The following is an 18,650-nucleotide window of genomic DNA, read 5'->3' on the forward strand; positions in this document are numbered from 1 at the left end:
GCAGGTAGAGCATGGCTGTCCATGCCCTCTTTCCAGAGAGCCTCTACCCTCTCTCTGAGTGCTGAGTGCAACAAGACCCGCTCTGGGATGTGAAGCATCGTGCTCCCACTCCTCTGTCTGTCTGCCACTGTGAGGATCACTGGTGCATGGTCCGAGAAGGATGTCCCTGCCAGGATGTCCTCTGATCCCCCCAAGTCACTGAAGTGGTCACTAGTGTAGAAGCGATCTATCCGCGATAGATTCACTCCTCCCACTCTGCGGTCCGATCTAGAGAAGGCAAGACTCTCTGGAGGCCTCACAAAGCCAGAATGCTGCCATGTATCCGAGACCCTCAAAGTCATACACAACCTGTCCCAAGCATGGCTGCCTCCGATCCTGTCAGAAGGGTCCTCCAACATGTTGAAGTCCCCTCCTACACACTAATGGTCAACCTGTGGCAAAGACTCAACAATCTGTGACCAAAACTCTGCACGAGCACTCGCCACATTGGGCACATAGATGTTCAGGAAGCCCACAAGGCCACCCTGAACCTGCATAGTAATCCACTGAGCCCTGCCTGGTTTATGTTCATAACTTGGAAGTCAAGGGTCATCGTATGATCTTGAACAATAAGCTCAACCCCTTGAACTACCGTGTCCCATACTTCTTTATCATTCCTAGACATCTGCTCCACCACATACTTGTGAGAGCAGGGAGTTTGTGTAAGCTTCAATTTCTTCACTAGCTTATAGTTCAAGAAGTTATGAGTTGCACCATCATCCACTAAAATACGAACACGTTGTCCGTTAATAGTGCCATGCATGCGAATCAAATCATGGGGGCCAAAGGTGGGCCACCACATTGAAGCAGGCACACAACACTTGTGCTTCTCTTCCATATGAAGAACCTCTATAGCACAATATTTAGGAGATGAATTTAATGTGAGGCGTTGCACCGTGTGCATGGCCTTTTCTTTGCCTTGCAAAAGAGGACAATCTTTCTTGTTATGTTGGTCCGAAAGACATCTAAAACACAAATTGTGTTTCTTTGCACGCTCAAAATCAGTAGTGCTGAGAGACCCACGCGGAGTATCTCGTGATTACTTAGGCTTCTTAGCCTCTTGTGGGCGTGGAGAGGTAGATTGTCTCTTGTTCCTCTTGGAACGTGTGGGAGATCTACCTCGTCATTGGCTCTTAGCCACATTGCTCTTAGCAAAAGTATTCTTAGAGTAGGGAACATTTCCTTTCCTCTCTTGGTCATTATCATATCTTTGTGCATGACTAATGGCTTCTGCCAAAGTTTTTGGATGTTGGGTCTTGACATGAAGACGATAGTCTTTGTCAAGACCCCTATTAAAACCCTGTATCTTCTGGAATTCATTGAGACCTTTTAATTTTAATATGATTTTCCGATACTTTGAAAGGTATTGTATGAGAGAGAGGCCAGACATGTGGCATGCATCCCATGCTAACCAATTCTTATCTTCTTCATTAGAGTCCAAAAACTCTTTGGAGAAAGAAGCTTGAAACGTAGCCCAATACAGAGGACGAGCATCTATTGGAAATGTCATCCACCACTTATAGGCCTTGCCTTTAAGAGATAGACTTGTTTCCACAGCCGTCTTTATATACGGGGTGCGTCTCAATCTATGAATATCACTCCATTTATGTAAGAAAGTATTGACCGCATCCTTGTTGCGATCATGCTCTTCCCCATGAAACTCAGGAATGGTGATATTCTTAAGTAATGCATTGCTACCTTCTGCAGCACTGGTCTCTTGGACTCCTTGAGTCGTGCGAGCTTAGTTCCCTTGAACCGTGCCACTTGTGGCTCCTTGAGTTGTCTGTGAATTCATAAATTTCACAAGTAACTCTGTAAGATTGGTAACATTTGCATTGAGTACAGAGAGGTTTCTTTCAAGTACGCTTTGGCGATGTTCCAAAGTCTTGAAAGAAGTCATATCTACAAGCCCATGATCTCCTAGATCATCATCATCATGCATATTAGTGTCAGCAGCACCCATGGTGCCCCGATTTTGATCTACGTGCTCAAAATCAAACGTGTGTGTAGGTGGGATATCTGCACTGGCCATGGTAAACACACACTAATGCAAAGAGAAAAAGAAACGACAACTTGTACCTTGAGAAATCAAAGTCTTTGTGTTTTGTATGCTCCGCGATTTGCGTTGCAGGCGAACCTCGCCTTGCGGGAAGTTGATCGCTTCACTTGTCGTTCCTTGTAAGAACACCGTTGATGATTCTTCACAAAAACTCGTCGTTTTTGTGAAGGCTTTTCTTCACTTTGAAGCCACCTGCTTGAGGAAAAAGGAATTTTTGGAGGAAAACTTGCCTTCCTCCAAGAAGTGAAAAGGAAGGGTAAAGCTACTTCCTTGAAGTTTAAAGCTTTCCCTCTCCTTTTAGTTTTCCTTTCAACACAAGTAGACTATCTTTCCTTGTTATACACAACAAGGGCCAATAGCTTGATGGTAAAGTGTTGGCCTCTTACCCTCATGGGGTGGGTTCAACCCTCCTTCATGCAAGGGTTAAGCGGGCCTTCCTACGTGTGCAGCCAACGGAAGCCTTCGGAGCCTCGGTGCCGTCGAGTTTGCCTTGGTCGCCCGCCTTAGTCGTGCACTGTGAAGGGCGTAGATGGGGCGGCCGCGGTTGGCTGTCTGTCCACGCACTGCTCGCACAGGAAACTGTCTGTCTTCTTTTTGCTGCACGGCGGAGACGTCGCTGTCTGCGGAATGTGGGGGAGAAGCAGAGCGTCGCACGCACATGCAAGCTGCATTTAGCCTCCTCCCAAAAATAGCTCGGATACCAATGAAAGGGCGGTGGTAATGCGTGTGCTAGTCTCCACCCAACCGTGCTATCTTATAGCCTTTCCCTAGCGTACACACTGTCCGGCCGTGCCGGTGGCCTTGCCCATAGGACCCATGTCCTTACATAAACTGGTAGGTGTGAACTAAGCAGCTAGCTGGGATAGCTAAATCACAAGTCACAAGAAATCCAGCATCGGTCGCTGGAATCTCCTCCATGGACAGTAGTCTAACCGGGCGTCGTGCATGAAGAGAGAGAGAGAGGATCGACACCAGATGGGATCCCTAACCTCCCTCCAAGGGGCCCCTCTCTATTGCTAGAGAGGTATTTGCTTTAGATTGCACAAATATTGGTACAATGATTCAGATGTTGAGATGCTAACGGAAACTTGATAAGGATGCCTAGTACTGATGGTACTGGATGTTGATGCTAAGGCTGAATACTGAAAAGGGCTGAATGCTAAAAACGCGAAGGGCGAATCGCTGAAATCTGATCTGCTGCGGTGCTAAAACACTGATGCTGAAGATGGAAAACGATGGGGATGCCGGGTTGAAAACGCTCGTGCTGAGGTGCGAAAACGCTGACGTCTAAAGGCTGAAAACGCTGAGAGGCTGACCTGAAGGTCCTTGTGCTGCGGGTGCCTTTGGTACTGCTGCTTCTTCTGCCTCCTCTAGCCTTCACTAGCGCCCCAAGGCTGCATATATAGGTTGCAAAAGCTGGGTCGAGCAGCCTTCTAGTTCAGCCCACGATTTCAACCTATATGCCACAGCTCACGGGTGGCGATTGGTCAGCTGAGAGTAGAGATCAAGGTGGAGCGAGCTCATGACATTCCCAAGGAGAAGAGAGTCTGTCGAGTATGCAAAGAGGAGGTGGAGAGTGAGGAGCATTATGATGATATTTGAGGCCGATACGAGCCACTGTTCAGGGGGGAGCCTCCCCTTCGCGAGATCATGCCCTCTAGAGATCAGACAAAGTTGGGGCGCTACCTGCTGGAGATATAGAGGCACAGAGATACACTTCTACAAGCCACCTACAGAGACACGTTTGGGAGGGAGACAGTCACAACTTACAATTTTTTTCCGAAGGACCACACGCCCTCCACTCCTAGATCCACGGAGGGGACTCTCCATGTCACAAATTGGTGACATGGCTTCCCGGTACACACATACACATTGCCCGCTGAATTGCTGACTGCAGTGGCACGTGGCAGTGCACCGTACGGACAGGCCCGCATTTTGTAGCGCAGTTCACGGAAAAGCCTTGCTGACGTGGCAGATTGCATACGGCATTTCTGGCAGCTTTTTACGTGAGTTGGACACGCAAGGCATAAGAGAAAAGTGAGAGATAGCTTTTGCTTTATTATTGCAAGGCTTTTGATTTAACAGCTTTTGGGGATCTACTTTTGGCATCCCTTGTAAAACCTTTATAAGAGTGGGCTGACCTTCTCCTTCTCAGAGCATCTGGACGCAAAGTCTGAGAGTGAGAGCATCCCACTCCCTTGTACTTTGAGTTGCAGACTAATACAAAAAGAAATACCGAAAGGGACGCCAGTTTTTGGGGCCAATATCTCTAGGCACGGAACTCCACCAGGCCGTGTCGAATCAATTGTGAATTGTGAAATGTTTTGAAGTGAATTCCTGTCGTGTCGTGGTGGAATCTTGACTTGGAGTGTCCAAGTCTGTTACACTGGTATCAGAGCGCGATCGATTTATCTTCTACCGGGAAATCCGATCCTTTTCTTGCGACACTTATGGATTCAAACAGAGAACAATCGACTTCCTCCGCATCCGGAGATGTGGGAAGAGATCACAAAGAAGATTCACGTGACGAGTACGGCCCGCCTCGGCTACTCAGGCGGAGCTCGAAGAGAAGGGGCGTCGATGATTGATCGACGATGCAACAAAGATGATGCTAAATTTTGCAAAGGACCCGAAATTTGCAAAATTTATGAGCCAGACCTCCTTCGACGAGGTGCACTCACAGTGGCGGAAAACCATAGAATCACCCCTCAAACCGGCACTCAAGAAACCTCCTACTCCAAGGATGTTTACAGAGCAAGAATTAGAAGAGGTGGTTGATGCACGGATTTCTCAGCTTTTTGACGTGCAGAACAAAGCAAAAAACCACGACAAAAAGCAGAAGAAAGGAACTGACTTCCCGGGTTATTTGGGTCGTGAGTCTACATTTGCATCGGCGAGAAAGCAGAAGAAGCGTGTTCGATTTGAAGGAGTACCCAATTCTTCTTCTTCTTCTGAGAGTTCTTCTAGCTCCTCTGACTCGAGCGAAGAAGACAGAAAAGGCAAAAAGCGAAGCAAAAAGCAAAGCTTCGGAAAGGGCAAGAAAAAGGCAAAGAAGTCTAAATCTCGCCTAGTTGTTGACAGTTCTACAGAGGACTCGTCTTCGGATAGTTCGGACTCTGACAACAGTAGCTTTTATGCAAAAAAGAAGAATTTTTATAAAGCGAACCAGTATGACTTTCTGGAGGATAAAAGCAAGAAAGTCCGAGAGTTGAAGGGAGGTGGACAATCAATTGAATTTGACACGTTTTCTAGATATAGAGATGCTTCGAAGGCTTTGGCTTTCATACAGCAGTTTGACATAGCTTTCTCTGGAGGGCATTACTCATAGCACTCCGAGATTCGGAGGGCTACCTCTTACTTCAAGGGAAATGTTCGAACTTGGTGGTCCACACTTCTATTGAACAAGACAGCGCCAGCTAAATGGCTGAAATTTTAAAGGCTTTTTATTTTTTCTTGGTTGACTCGAGAGTACGAACGCGACATACGAACTACTTGGAACCATCTTCGGATGACCAAGAGGGATACATTGAACGCATACTGCGAGAGATTCTCGAGCTCTTTTCTACCAGCCTCTTCATTTAAGAGGATCTCGTTCAAAGAACAAATTGAGCGGTGTACCTTGGGACTTCCTATAGAGATCCGAGATCACTACTTGGAACAAAAGTTAGATTCCATTCAGGAATTGATGAGTCATGCGAAACGGGGTTTGACCTACCCCACAGATGAAATCATGACGCAAAGGACCGAATAGACTTAGAACAATGAAAGTAGAAAGAGGAAGAGCAACCCAGAAAAGAAAGAAAAGGATGCAGGACCCAAGCGCACTCTTCAGGAGAGAGTTCTCTACATCAAAGAGGGGAAGTGTTTTGGATGCGGGGAAACAGGACACATCTCTGCGAAGTGCCCTAAAAAGGCACCGAAAGAACATAACAACAAAGACAAAGAAAGGCCTGAGAGTTCGAAAGCAGCTGAGGAATGTGGACGAAAAGGCAAGATGACATTGGTTCCAGATTGCATGGGTACTGACCCAAGCACAATGGACGAGAGTATAGAACTTTGTCGAGCATGGGGCAAAGTGAAAGACCAAGAAGCCTTGATCTTCTTTCATGGAGGAGCCAAGGCCAACTTCATTTCACCTAAATTGACGGCGCTGCTCGAGATCACACCCGATCGGATGGGACCACTAGCAGAGGCAGTTCTAGCGGCACCCGGTAGGGACGTAGCCATTACACCTGTCATTGGAAAACTTCGGTTGCATTGTCAGGGGTATTTGGGGCATGAGGACTTCTACATAATGCTCTTGGAAGGTTGTGGTGTCCTCTTGGGAATTCCCTGGTACCACAAGAATTTTGGTTGCCTGACATGTTGGGGAAAATGGTTTCTATCTTTGGCGTACCTTGCATGTGCTCAGTATAGACTCAGACATCTGTGCCATCTATTAAGGTGGCTACCATCCCTTCCATTAAGTTTCCAAATACTGTCACTTTTGAGTGGAAAGGGGTGCTGTACTCGGAAGGATGCGTGCAGCCGAAGGAGAGTGACCACTTATGTTGTGGTGATGAGAGAACACAATGCAACCCCCCCCCCCCCCCAAGCGGGTGCCCCCAGTGCATGATGGAACAAGGCATCATGCACAACTCACAAGATGCACAATGCACAATGCACAATGAGCATTTGACTGCAAGCCCCCAGTGCATGATGGAACAAGGCAGGCAAGGGTCTGCGGGTTGCTTGTGCAAGCCTTTGGGATCAGGGAGAGGGTGGGGATTTAAAAAATTGAGAGGGATAGTCCGGATTATGTTTGGAGTTAAAGGTGGGATAATATAGCATTACTCATGATAATACAAATAGTGAATATAATGCGTGCATCTTGTTACAGGTATTACTTGATAAGATTGGATCTTTGGTGAAGGGCAGCATTGATGATAAGCTTAAAGTGATTGCTGTAAGTCAGCTCAAAGGATCTGATAAAGTGGTTAATGTAGTGCCTTGCAATTGTTTTTCATTTCAAAACCCATAGAATCCTTTCTGCCCCTGCTTGTCTAACTATGTAGTACAATCGTGAAGACAGGAACTGGGTGAGATTGGGGATGATCGTGTAGTTCCAATGCTTGTAGGTGGACTATTGGATAGCAGTTCGCTGATAGCTTCGGAGACAGAGAAGGTTAGCACAGTCGTTATTTTTCTTCTACAGTTCTAGCCTGTGCAAATAGGTGTTGATTAACAACTGTCAATGTGTATCCAATGTGTACGTTTATACAATGGCTAAAGTACTTTGAATTAGATAGTAAAGGACACATCAAATTTATCTGCCTAATATTACGTGCTTTTTACGACAGCATAGAATCATTGTTGTGGCTAACCATATGCATTAGTGGTTTACTTAAAAAATTGAGAGACAACTGAGGACTTGCTAGTGTAATGAGCATAAATTAATAGTTTATGAGAAGATTGTGAGGCTTTGATTCCTTGGTTTCTGGAGCAATGTTTTTTTGTCACTAATAACCAAGAGTCATGGCTTATGTCGTCTTTATTGTAAGAACTGTCAAATGTTTACTTTACTGCATTCAAGGCCTAAGTATTTTTCTTTTGTCAATCCACAGTTTAAATAGATTGCAACTGCTGTCTCTATATATCAATGGTTTCTAGTTAAGTCTCAATGTGTTTAATGTCTGAGGTCAATGTTCAGCACGCAACGTGAGTGGCAAGATAGTACACCCATGCGTAATCCACCTTGTAATGAGTTCACATAGCACGATTCAAATATTATCGTGCGTAACAAGGGCATTTGAACTGTGATGTGTTCGAACTATGCTAGGCATTATGGAAAATATTCATGCATTCGGGGAGTAAAGAGGTGGACCAACTTTTACAGGTATGTACTTTTCCACCTCTATTTTCTGATTTGTGTGTGCAACAGGCTTTTTTAAACTCAGGAGTTGATTCACAAAGTTAAATGTTTGAGTTCAGTCTTATTCTTTTAGATTAGGTACTTTCCTTTCCCTTTTTCTGTTTTTCATGCAAGGCAGCTTCCTATAGTTATAGATGTTAATTGAAGATTACGTGTTGAAGGTGGTCACACTGTTTTTATGCTAAAGAAATTAGAGCAAAAAGAAGGATGATGATAGTTGGGAAGATCTCTCACATTGCAAAATCTCTCCAGTGCTGACCACTAAAGATTCTTCCACTATTTAAGAAAACCTGCTCGATGATACCATTCTCTCCACGTATAGCAAGGAAATGTCTAGTCACCAAACCAATGGCTGATATTGCCATCATGGTGTGTCCCAGATCATCATTAGAAAGGGCATATGTTATTGTGAAATGTGTTCTGGATGGCATCTCGTCTCTGCTGCAGTGATCTGCATTCCCCCTAAGCCGGTTGAACTGGCAGTGACTGGTGTGAAGCCGCTCACTGCATGTGGCAGGTACCATCTCCACAGGGCAAGAGCAGTGGCTTTCAATGAACAGAATGCAAATGGCCCTCCATATGAACCAACCTTTCAGGTTGTTTATCCACTATTGACAGGCATGTGCCACCTATGCAATGACAGAAGAGGGGCTCTCAACTTTTTGTGCTTCCTATTTCTCCCAAATGAAGTATAAATGACAGGCCAGGCCAAACATTCTAGCCACAAATAAACCAAAATCTCTGTATGCATTATAAACCAGAGGAGAAGAGTCACCTTCCCTGGTAAGACGGCTTTAGAAGAGAGTCCAGATCAGTCCTTTGCAGGGTAAATGCTATGTAGTTGGTACTTGTTGGTGTGGCTCTACTCTTTATCTGTTGAATAATCCCTCCCGACCAAATGCCATATAGATTGGGAATTCTAAATGACTCTTCCCATGGTTGGAAACCTCTGTAGGTGTTTGAATTTTGTAATTTGTTGCAGGCTAAACCTTGAGTTTTGTGTGAGGAACATTGGACTTGCGTCTGCATATACATGCCTAGAAACACCCTGTGGGTTAGCTTTCCACAAGCTTGGCGATTTGGACCTTGCACCATGTGCCCATAATTACAATTGTTGGCAAGAGTTGTTACAACTGAAGATTTCAAGAAGTACCAATCCTTGAGACTTCACTTGTTGCAGCATTCTATTGTCCTACATGCTCACAAGTCACTGCCTTCCTTGCTTGGGAGACAATTGCCAACAGATGGAAGAGTATTGGGCAGTTGAAGAAATACAGGAAAAGACCAAAGAGCTTGGAGGATTTGATGAAAATCACTGGTTTGGAATGCAACTGTCGCTTGCATTTGACTGGAAGTCTGAACTTGCAGTTCCCATTATGCTTTTTATACTCGCGTTATACACAAAGAGAAGCTCTGATACAGGGGCCGATCTCTCCGCTTCATTGTGTGCTTGGCTTATTCAATTTTATATTTGAATTGTTAAAGTGTTTTATCATCTTACACAATGTAGTTCTATTCGTGTCAAAGCTCAACTTTTTTTCTTTGTCTTTGAATTGTTGAAGTGTTAATCATCTTATATTCAATGTGGCTCCATTGTTATCAATGCTTAACTTTTGTTCTTTTCTTTCCTTAATAATAATCCTCCTATTAGTCTTTTGAAACTGTCCAATGGGCTACATCTCACATAGTAGAGGGTACTCTGTACAAGAGAAAAAGGGAGACTCCCATGCTAAAAAAAGTAAATATACAAAGGCTAATCAAAAAATGGGACGGGGGAAGAGTCATGCAGGCCGATAGTGCCCTGGCCCACTGTGAAGAAAGGACCTGGCCACAACAGCCATATGAAAACCTGAGGCCGTCTCTCTACTCTTTTAGAGGTACCTTGTATCCTGTCATAGTTTCCTCTTATTGTGTGTATCAGGTCCAATCAGAAGGCACGCACTGTCGCCGCTGAAGGCTCGGGTTTGCCCTCAAAAGCTTTGTGGCAGCGGGCCTGCCATACAAACCATAGGCCCAGGCTTCTGATCAGTAAGAATCTCCACTTCAATTGGCAATAAAGTTTCCTTGCCATAAACCAAGTGGTAAGGAGAAAATCCTGAGCTCGTTTTGATAGCAGTTCTGTAGGCCCATAATACACAGGGCAACTCCGAATCCCAAGTCTTCCCATGTGTTTGGGTCTTCTTTGTTAAGATCTTCACCAATTCTCCATTGAACCTCTCATTGAGACCATTGCATTGGGGATAATAAGGAGAATTGTACCTGTGCTATCTATTGAGCTTTTTGCATAGGAAATCAAACAGTTCTCTTCTAAATCCCGGTCCTCTATCAGAAAGTAATTCTAATGGCACACCAAATTTGCAGCATATATGCTCATATACAAACTTTCCCATTTCCTTACTGGTAATTTGTTTGACAGCTTTAGCTTGTGCCCATCGTGACAAATAATCCATTGTTGTCAAAATGTAAGCATTTCTTTTGCTAGTCATAGGTAAGGGGCCAATAGCATCAAGACCCCATTTTTCGAACACATCAAAAGCTAGAATTGTCTTTGGTAATTCGGGCTTCAAAATTCTCTTTTCCATCTTCTGGCAAGGCAAACAGGACTTGCATCAATGGTTAACATCCCGCTGAATGCTTGGCCACACATAGCCTTCTTGCAAAATTTTATGCAACATGATCTTCATGGAAAAATGGCGTCCACAAGATACCTCATGATTTTCTTCCAAAATTTTGTAGATTTCCTCTTTCTAGTGCACACGATGCAAAACCAAATCACTTCCTTTCATGTAGAGCACATCATCAAGCATTTTGTACTTCCTAGCTTTTTTTATAAACGCATACTATTTGGAGGATGGTAGACTTTCAGGTAAAACACCTGTCAACAGAAAACCTATCTCCTTTGATAATACTCCCCTCCCATGATATAAAGGGGCATTTGCCTTCAACACAAACACACAAGTGATCATTTCTTGGGCAGCATCATGAGCTTCTTCATTTTGAGACCTCTCAATATTTTGCAAACTCCATGCTTCAAATTTTTTGAGCAATGATTTCACCTTGAAACATAAATTCTTCAGTTTAGGATTCTTATTCTTGCATACTCCCAATACTTGTTTCACGACCAACAAGACATCTCCTTTGATCGGTAAGCGTTTAATTCCCAAATGTAAACAAATGTGCAAACCTCCTTCAAGAGCCATGTACTCTGCTTCATTGTTACTTTTTGCATCAAGTTTCAGTCCTTGTTTTCTTACAAGTTTTCCTTGTGTATCATAAATGACATGCCTCCCGAAGCAGCATCATGACTTCTTCGATAGAAGCCATCAAAATATAACAATGAAGCATCAAATATGGCAAGAGTCTCGACTTTCTTCTTTCACACCACCTCTTCCTTAACCAAAACAGGAGTATCTTTATAAGTGAGTAAATCTGCTACGGTAGCCCGAGTACTCTCTTCCACCAAAAAGGTGAACTGAAACTCGTGAAGTTCAATAACACATTTCATCACTGTTTTTGATATATTCGAATTATTGAACTGCTGAGGAAGCAATGAATAACTGATGAGAAATGTGAACGACTCTTGCAACAAGTAATGTCTGAATCGTCTGCAAGCATAAACCATACTGGTCATCACCAATTCAATTTCAGAGTAATCTCTTTCATGAGGAGTCTTCACTCTGCTAGCATAATGAATAGGCTTCATATATTGAGATTTCTTCCCTTTTTGCAGCAACATGGCCCCAATGGCATCGTCTCCCATTGATGGGTTAACATAAAACTCCTTTTCCCAGCCAGGAGCTTGCATAATGGATAGTGTACTCAAAACCTCTTTGAGTATGTCAAAAACATCGTCACAGTCACGAGACCACTCTAACGGATCATTCTTAATTGTTTGCTGCAATGGATATAATAGTTGTGATACCAAAGGTATGAACCGAGACAGATATTTAACCTTCTGTATGAAAGTCTGGTATCTTTTGGAGATGACAGCAACAGCAAAGCGTCCACTTTCTCTGGATGTGCTTCAATCCCATTTTTTGAAATCACATGTCCAAGAAGCTTTACCTGTGGCTCTGTCAAATGACATTTCTTAGGGTTCAACTGACCCCCGCATTCATCATAGCATACAAAAGTTATTTTAAGCTTTGGAACATGCTCTTTCCTTGAACTGTATACACAGAAATCATCTATGAATTCTTTGACAAACTTCCTAAGGAACGGGGTAAGGACCCAATCCACTTTTCTTTCAAAAGATCCAGGCCCATTTGTCAACTCAAAAGGAAGGCAGCAAAAGCAGAAACAACCCTATAGCGTGATAAAAGTAGTCTTTTTTCGATCTTGAGGAGCAAGGATAAGTTAAAAATATCCAGAATAACCATCACAGACGCTGTATCTTTCAAAACCAGCCATTGCATCTAAAAGTCGATCAATGAAAGGGTAAGGATCTTTCTTGGTCACTGCATTTAATGGCTTGTAATCAACGCAAACTCTCGAGCACCCATCTTTCTTTGGAGTGACCACTACAGGGCTCACCTATTCAGCATTATCCACTGGCACAATGAACCCCGTATCCAAAAGTTTATCCACTTCTTCCTTTAAAGCATTCATTTGCTCCTTACCCATCCTTCTTAATTTCTGTCGTATTGGCTTTGTCCCTTCAACTAGCTCGATCTTCACAGTATCTCCAACAAAACCCCTTATTTCTTGATATGAAGTGATGAAAAGATTTGGAAACCTGTCCAACATTGTTAAGTACTCCCTTCTTTCTCCTTGCGTCAAATCAGTACTCAGCATATTTTGAATCAATTCTTTCTTCACTCGCAATTCCTGTTTAGGCCTCAAGTTGCTCTAAACGGCTTGAAGCATTTATATTCCCCGACACTTGCAACATTTCACCCACTTCCCTCTTCTCCTCGTCCAAACCCAAGAATGACACTTCACCCTCATCACTGGAACTCGAAGCAGAGCTACTTTCTGATTCTTCAGAGCTGTCTTCACCGGTAACTTCGGATTCATCATTCTCACTCACATCTTCTAGTGCCAAAGGTTGCTTGGTAGTCATATCAAACACCTTCTTTTCACCCTTCCTCCCATACACATAGATTGTGCCCTTGCCCCAATCTTGCACAACACCAACAACTCTCAACCAAGGTCATCCCAAAATGAGAGGAAAGGCTCCCAGGCTAGCTAGCATAACATGAAAGTTTACTATAACCTTCACGTTAAAGACTTCAACTATTAAATTCTTAATCAGCCCCAAACACTTCACTTTGGCATGGTTTGCTAGTCGAATCCGAAACCTAGAGCTTCCGCATGTAATGAGACCCAGTCTCTCGACACATGATTCTCTCTCTCTCTCTCTCTCTCTCTCTCTCTCTCTCTCTCTCTCTCTCTCTCACACACACACACACACACACACACACACACACACACACACACACACACACACGTACAAAACTGCCAGAGGTTGCTCGCTGCCCAACACTGTTGAGGAGGGCGACAACAGGAGCAGTGAGGAGACCTTTAGAGACCAGCTGCCCGTGGTTGCAGCTGCGAGCGTGCAGGGGCCAACTCACGCGCAGAGGAGGGGGTTCGCGCGCAATTTACATTTACACCACACACCTTGTCCCCCCCCCCCCCCCCCCCCCCCCCACACACACACACACACACACACACACACGCACACACACACACACACACAGAGGTCTCTTAGCTCGCAGAGCTCGCTGGCCGTAACCGTGTTCTTTGTTGCCAATGAGCTCAATTTTATCTAAGCGTCAGCTCACACACACACACCGCCCTGGTGCCACTAAGACTTCGTCCATCTGTGGTCCCATCTCCTCCGGCTTTACTCCCAAACAAGTAGCCATCTTTGATGAAATAAAGTTGGAGTACCATCATGGTGGGTCACACATTAGCTAGGTTGTATGCGTCCATTCTTGAGCACGAGCTGAGTAGATGGGCAGAGCGAGAGGGCATAAGAGCACCAGGGCAAGCAGGTTTCAGTAGAGGTTTCTCCACTCTTGACCAGATTCTGACACTCAGAGCTATTATTGAGGAGGGTAGACACCATGGCAAGAGGATCTATTGTAGCTTTGTGGATTCCCGCAAAGCTTCTGACACAATGCCAAGAGCCAGACTTATACGCAGACTACATGATATGGGTATGTCTACAGAGTTGATATTGGGTATTTTGGCTCTATACAAGACAGTGATGGGGCGGGTACGTACCACTGAGGGTATGCTGACATGGTCCACTCCACTATTGGAGTAAAGTAGGAATGCCCCCTATCCCCGACTCTTTTTGGGATGTATGTGGACGAGTTTTTGGAATATGTAGAGCGTCAGGGAGACAGGGGGGCTCAGCTTGCAGGGACATGGATTCCGTTGTTACTGTATGCTGATGATATTGTGTTGATTTCTGACTCTCCAGAGGGGATGCAGCGTCATTTGGATGCTTTGCATACATTTGCTCGTGACATTGGATTGTCTGTCAATCTGGGGAAAACCAAGGTTATGGTGTTCAACACTACACCACAGTGGGTCAGGAGGTTGGCACCCACATTTATGTATGGCCAAGAGACTGTGGAGTACACAAATGCATGTACTTATCTTGGGGTAGTCTTTGGGGGTCCGGTGTTTTCACTAAGGAGAGCATCAGAGACTAGACTGACAAGAGCATATGCAGCTTTGGTAGGGCTGGAGAGGATGTGTTCGCAGGTTCAGATCCAGGAACTGCGAACAAAGCTATGGCTTTTTGACACTCTAGTGACTCCAGCTATGATCTATGGAGTTTAGGTCTGGGGACCCTCAGTAGACCACCATGGGAGATCTGGCAGCACTGATGGATGGAGATGTATGGAGAGGCCTCTGGTCTCTATGATCGCTCGGATGATTAGGGCTAAGGCCTTAGTGCCACATGAGATTATCCGAGCTGAGCTAGCCCCCCCCCCCCCCCCCCCCCCTCATGTTGGAGGCATTGACTAGGTCAATATCCTTTATGCATAGTCTATGGGATCTCCCTAGAGACAGATACGCTCGGCTTGCCATGGAGTCATCTTGACAACTAGCTCTACAAGGCGATACAACATGTTGGTATGGACAGCTGACAGCATGGTTTCAGTCGCATGGTCTAAACATAGATAGACTACCTCCGTTTCAATACTCCTTGGATGCATCCTTCCTGTCTCTCATACGGACATAGATCACCAGACTCACGCTTCGATCTGATTTAGTTAGATACCAGGAACACATGGATACAGCCGACACAAGAGTTGGGCACGAAGATGGCCTTCTACAGAGAGCATCTTCTCCAACTCACGGAGGATGGCTTTGTGACTAGGGCTGCATACATGGATACGCACTTATCTCATGGGATAAGACGCAATATTGGGGAGAGACGCACATCCTCACATCAGCTCCAGATCGAGACTGGCCGTTTTCGAGGGGTGCCAGCAGTGGCCAAGATATGTCACCTATGTAACTTAGAGCCAGAGTCACCTATGTAACTTAGAGCTAGAGTCAGAGCTGCACTACACACGTCACTGCCCGGCGTACTATGAGATACGTGGCCGCTTCCACTGCCTGTTTAGAGAAGGTTTCGAACCTTTTTCTTGAGTCATGAGATACAAGGATCAAATATGTCTCGGATTGTTTCTGCTAGAGGTGCGCAGACTTAGGGAGAGCTTGCTCAGGACATCAAGGGAAAGACAGTCTCAGACATGAATCACAAATTTCTTTACACCAGCCAAAGGAGAGCCAACGGAGCAATCATTACAACAGATCTCAGAGCCTACTGATACTAGAGGTACGCTGCTTTATTAAGCCACTGAGCTTGGCAGATCCAGACGCCACCCACGAAGGCTGCAACAGAAGATACTGATCACTTTAACTCGACATGCAAGACGTCCAACTAGAGTACTGACCTTGGAGGAGGTCGATGAGATCCGACAGCGACCAATCAGAGATTTCATCTCGCCCCCCCGGCCCCCCGACCAACGGAGCACTCATTACAACAGATCTCAGAGCCTACTGATACTAGCGGTACGCCGCTTGATTACTGAGCTTGGCAGATCCAGACGCCACCCACGAAGGCTGCAACAGAAGATACAGATCACTTTAGCTCGACATGCAAGACGTCCAACTAGAGTACTGACCATGGAGGAGGTCGATGAGATCCGACAGCGACCAATGAGAGATTTCATCTCCCCCCCCGGCCCCCTCTCCCATTTCCTTTCTCCTTAGTGTTTTAGTGTTAGTTCTTTGTAACTTTGTAATTTCCGTACTCAGGCATGGTATCAGCTTCACCAGCTGTAACTTTTTGGTCTCAAAGGTCATTCTGGCCTTTTGAAGACGTTAATATAACATTTTATTTCTCTCTCTCTCTCTCTCTCTCTCTCTCTCTCGATCCATGTGCATCCAAAGTTTGGATCCATGTGCATCCAAACTTTGGAGATGATATGTTGGCAACAGTATATCTCTTACAACAAAAATATCTTTTTTTTTTTCCATTCATAGCATGATGTTTAAGGTGATGACCTTTTTTTTTTTTTTTTTGAGAAAAAGATCCTTCTATTAGTTAATGAAACTGCCCATAGGGCTACAACCACCTCTTCAAGAGAGGGCTACAACAACCATGATGGGGAGACTCTCCCAATGAAAAAACAGCATATGTACAATGAGGCTAAATCAAGAGATGGGAGGAGGGAAAAGCCACATAGGTGGTCGGTAGTGCCATCGGAGTACACCCTGGACCATGGTGTAGAAAGGCCCAGGACGCCAGAGTCCAAGGAAAGCCTATTTGCGCTCGCGCATGCGGTCGGAGCTGCCCTGTAGTCCCTCGAGCTGTCCTCTGAGAGTGTGGATCAGCTCTAGCCAAAGGTCGCGAACAGTCTCTGCTGGTGGCACAGGGCGAGCCTCACAGATGCGGAAGCAACGGGCCCGCCAGATGAACTAGAGTGTCAGGCCACTGATGAGCTCCCAACACTCCTCTCTCTCACTGCACCACTCTTGTGGAGTAAGATTTGTGGCAGGTTGGAGTGTAGGTCGCCCCCCCTGCATCACTATCATCCTGCTGGTGGAAGATAGCTCAAACTGAAGTGCCGGGCCCGTGAGGGTGGACCAAGCGGCTGCTCCTCAAGTGTACTGTCGAGTCGTGGAGAGAGCAGGCATCAACCGAAGAACACGAAGCCACACCTGTTGTGCCAAAGGACAGTCCCAAAGACAGTGACGTTGACTCTCCACAAGATGGTCACAAGATGGTCACTCTCCACAAGATGGTCACAAGCTGCGCATGCGGCCGAGAGACCACTATGCACTAGCCAGCTCCCAACTGTTGTAGCTTTGTGTGCGACCAGCCACTCAAACAAGGTGACTCGCCTTGGCTGTCTGGAGTCCCACAACCTCTCCCAAAAGGCTCCCAAGAACTCAGTTGTGAGACCCTTCTCCTGCCAATGAGGTGCTGCAGCGGGGCGAGCTTCTCTCTGTGCTGCTAGTATGTGACGTCCGAGTCGAACAGTGTACTGAAAGAACGGGACACCTAGGTGGTCTGCAGAAGAGAAAGGGTCCCTCCAAAGCCACTCTCCAGGATCCCACTGTACTCATGCTAGTGGACATCACTCCCAAGCCCACAGTCTCCAATGTCCAATCTCAAGAGCTGCTGGGTCAGGATCGATGACACAAGTCCTCCCACAGATGCCCACCACTCGGATCCTCTGAAAACAGCACTCTGCCACCTTCGAGGCCTCTACTGCAACTCGCTGTAAGCGTCCTGCACCAAGTAACTCGAAAAAAAGGGATGGAACAGTCTCTGAGCATCTCGGACTGAGATGAGAACCTCCAGTCGTGTGAAGGCTCCCATCCACCTGGGTGCTACTGGCTCGAGAGGTGTGAGCCACTCAGTTGGAACTACCTCTGAGATGTCCTCGCACATGCTCTGCACCCCTCTCATGTGCTGTAGCTGGAAACCCTGCAACTCCTCTGACAAGCCTGAAAACTCTAACCAGTCACCTAAAGAGCGCGTTGGACCCGCTGCTATGGGACCCCAGGAAACATGAGGCCGACTACCAACCAAGTGGCCTCTCTGAGTGCTAACCATGGGGTTCCAAACAAGGGGCTTTCGTAGGTGCTCCTCCGTGCAAGTAGGCTGGCGCTGCTCCAGGCCTCGCCGCAAGTGCTCCCAAGATCGAAGCAAACTCACAGCGAAGCGGTCCTCCAGTCTCCTGCTCAAACCAACTCTACGCATCTCTATGAAGATCCATTTGGTCGAAGGTCGCCAGGGGCCTCCAGCCTGAGGCACCCTAGCACGAAGCCGTTGTAGAAAGAACTCCTTCCGGGGCTCCTCACGTGGAAGAAGTCCTCTGACTATGAACTTCCCAAGAAGGGCTCTACTCTGCTGTGCTGGATCAATGATCCCAAGCCCTCCTTGTGAACAAGGAAGAGAGATGAACTACCAAGCCACTTTGGCTCGGGCTATGTGAGTGTCACGTCCTGACCAAAGGAAGTTCCTGATCAGCTTCTCTACCTGGCTGATACAAGAACTCGAGAAGATCCAGCAAGAAGTGATGTACCACATAGTCGCCAACAACACCTGGTTGGCCACTACTACTCTGCCAGCCAAAGAAAGTCATGCTGAGCTCCAGT

At 45.9% G+C, this 18,650-nt stretch overlaps 1 protein-coding gene across 6 annotated transcripts in view; it reads left to right on the forward strand.

Annotated features, from left to right (window-relative positions):
• LOC147447076 (uncharacterized) overlaps nucleotides 1–18,650 on the forward strand; it is a 186,405-nt gene that overhangs the window by 89,789 nt on the left and 77,966 nt on the right. For 4 of the 6 annotated variants that reach the window (XR_015189588.1, XM_086522982.1, XM_086522984.1 and 1 more), the window contains 3 exons: nucleotides 6,978–7,043; nucleotides 7,170–7,262; nucleotides 7,917–7,973. Coding sequence is in view for 5 of the 6 variants with exons in the window: in XM_086522982.1 (XP_086379108.1) it covers nucleotides 6,978–7,043; nucleotides 7,170–7,262; nucleotides 7,917–7,973 (216 nt within the window). In the remaining variant the exon portion in view is untranslated. The remainder of the gene's footprint in view (nucleotides 1–6,977; nucleotides 7,044–7,169; nucleotides 7,263–7,916; nucleotides 7,974–18,650) is intronic. The other 2 variants (XM_086522983.1, XM_086522986.1) reach the window with 1 other exon arrangement.

Source organism: Adiantum capillus-veneris, chromosome 11 (genome assembly GCF_014529385.1).
Source record: "Adiantum capillus-veneris isolate H3 chromosome 11, ASM1452938v2, whole genome shotgun sequence".
In the NCBI taxonomy this organism is placed as follows: domain Eukaryota; kingdom Viridiplantae; phylum Streptophyta; class Polypodiopsida; order Polypodiales; family Pteridaceae; genus Adiantum; species Adiantum capillus-veneris.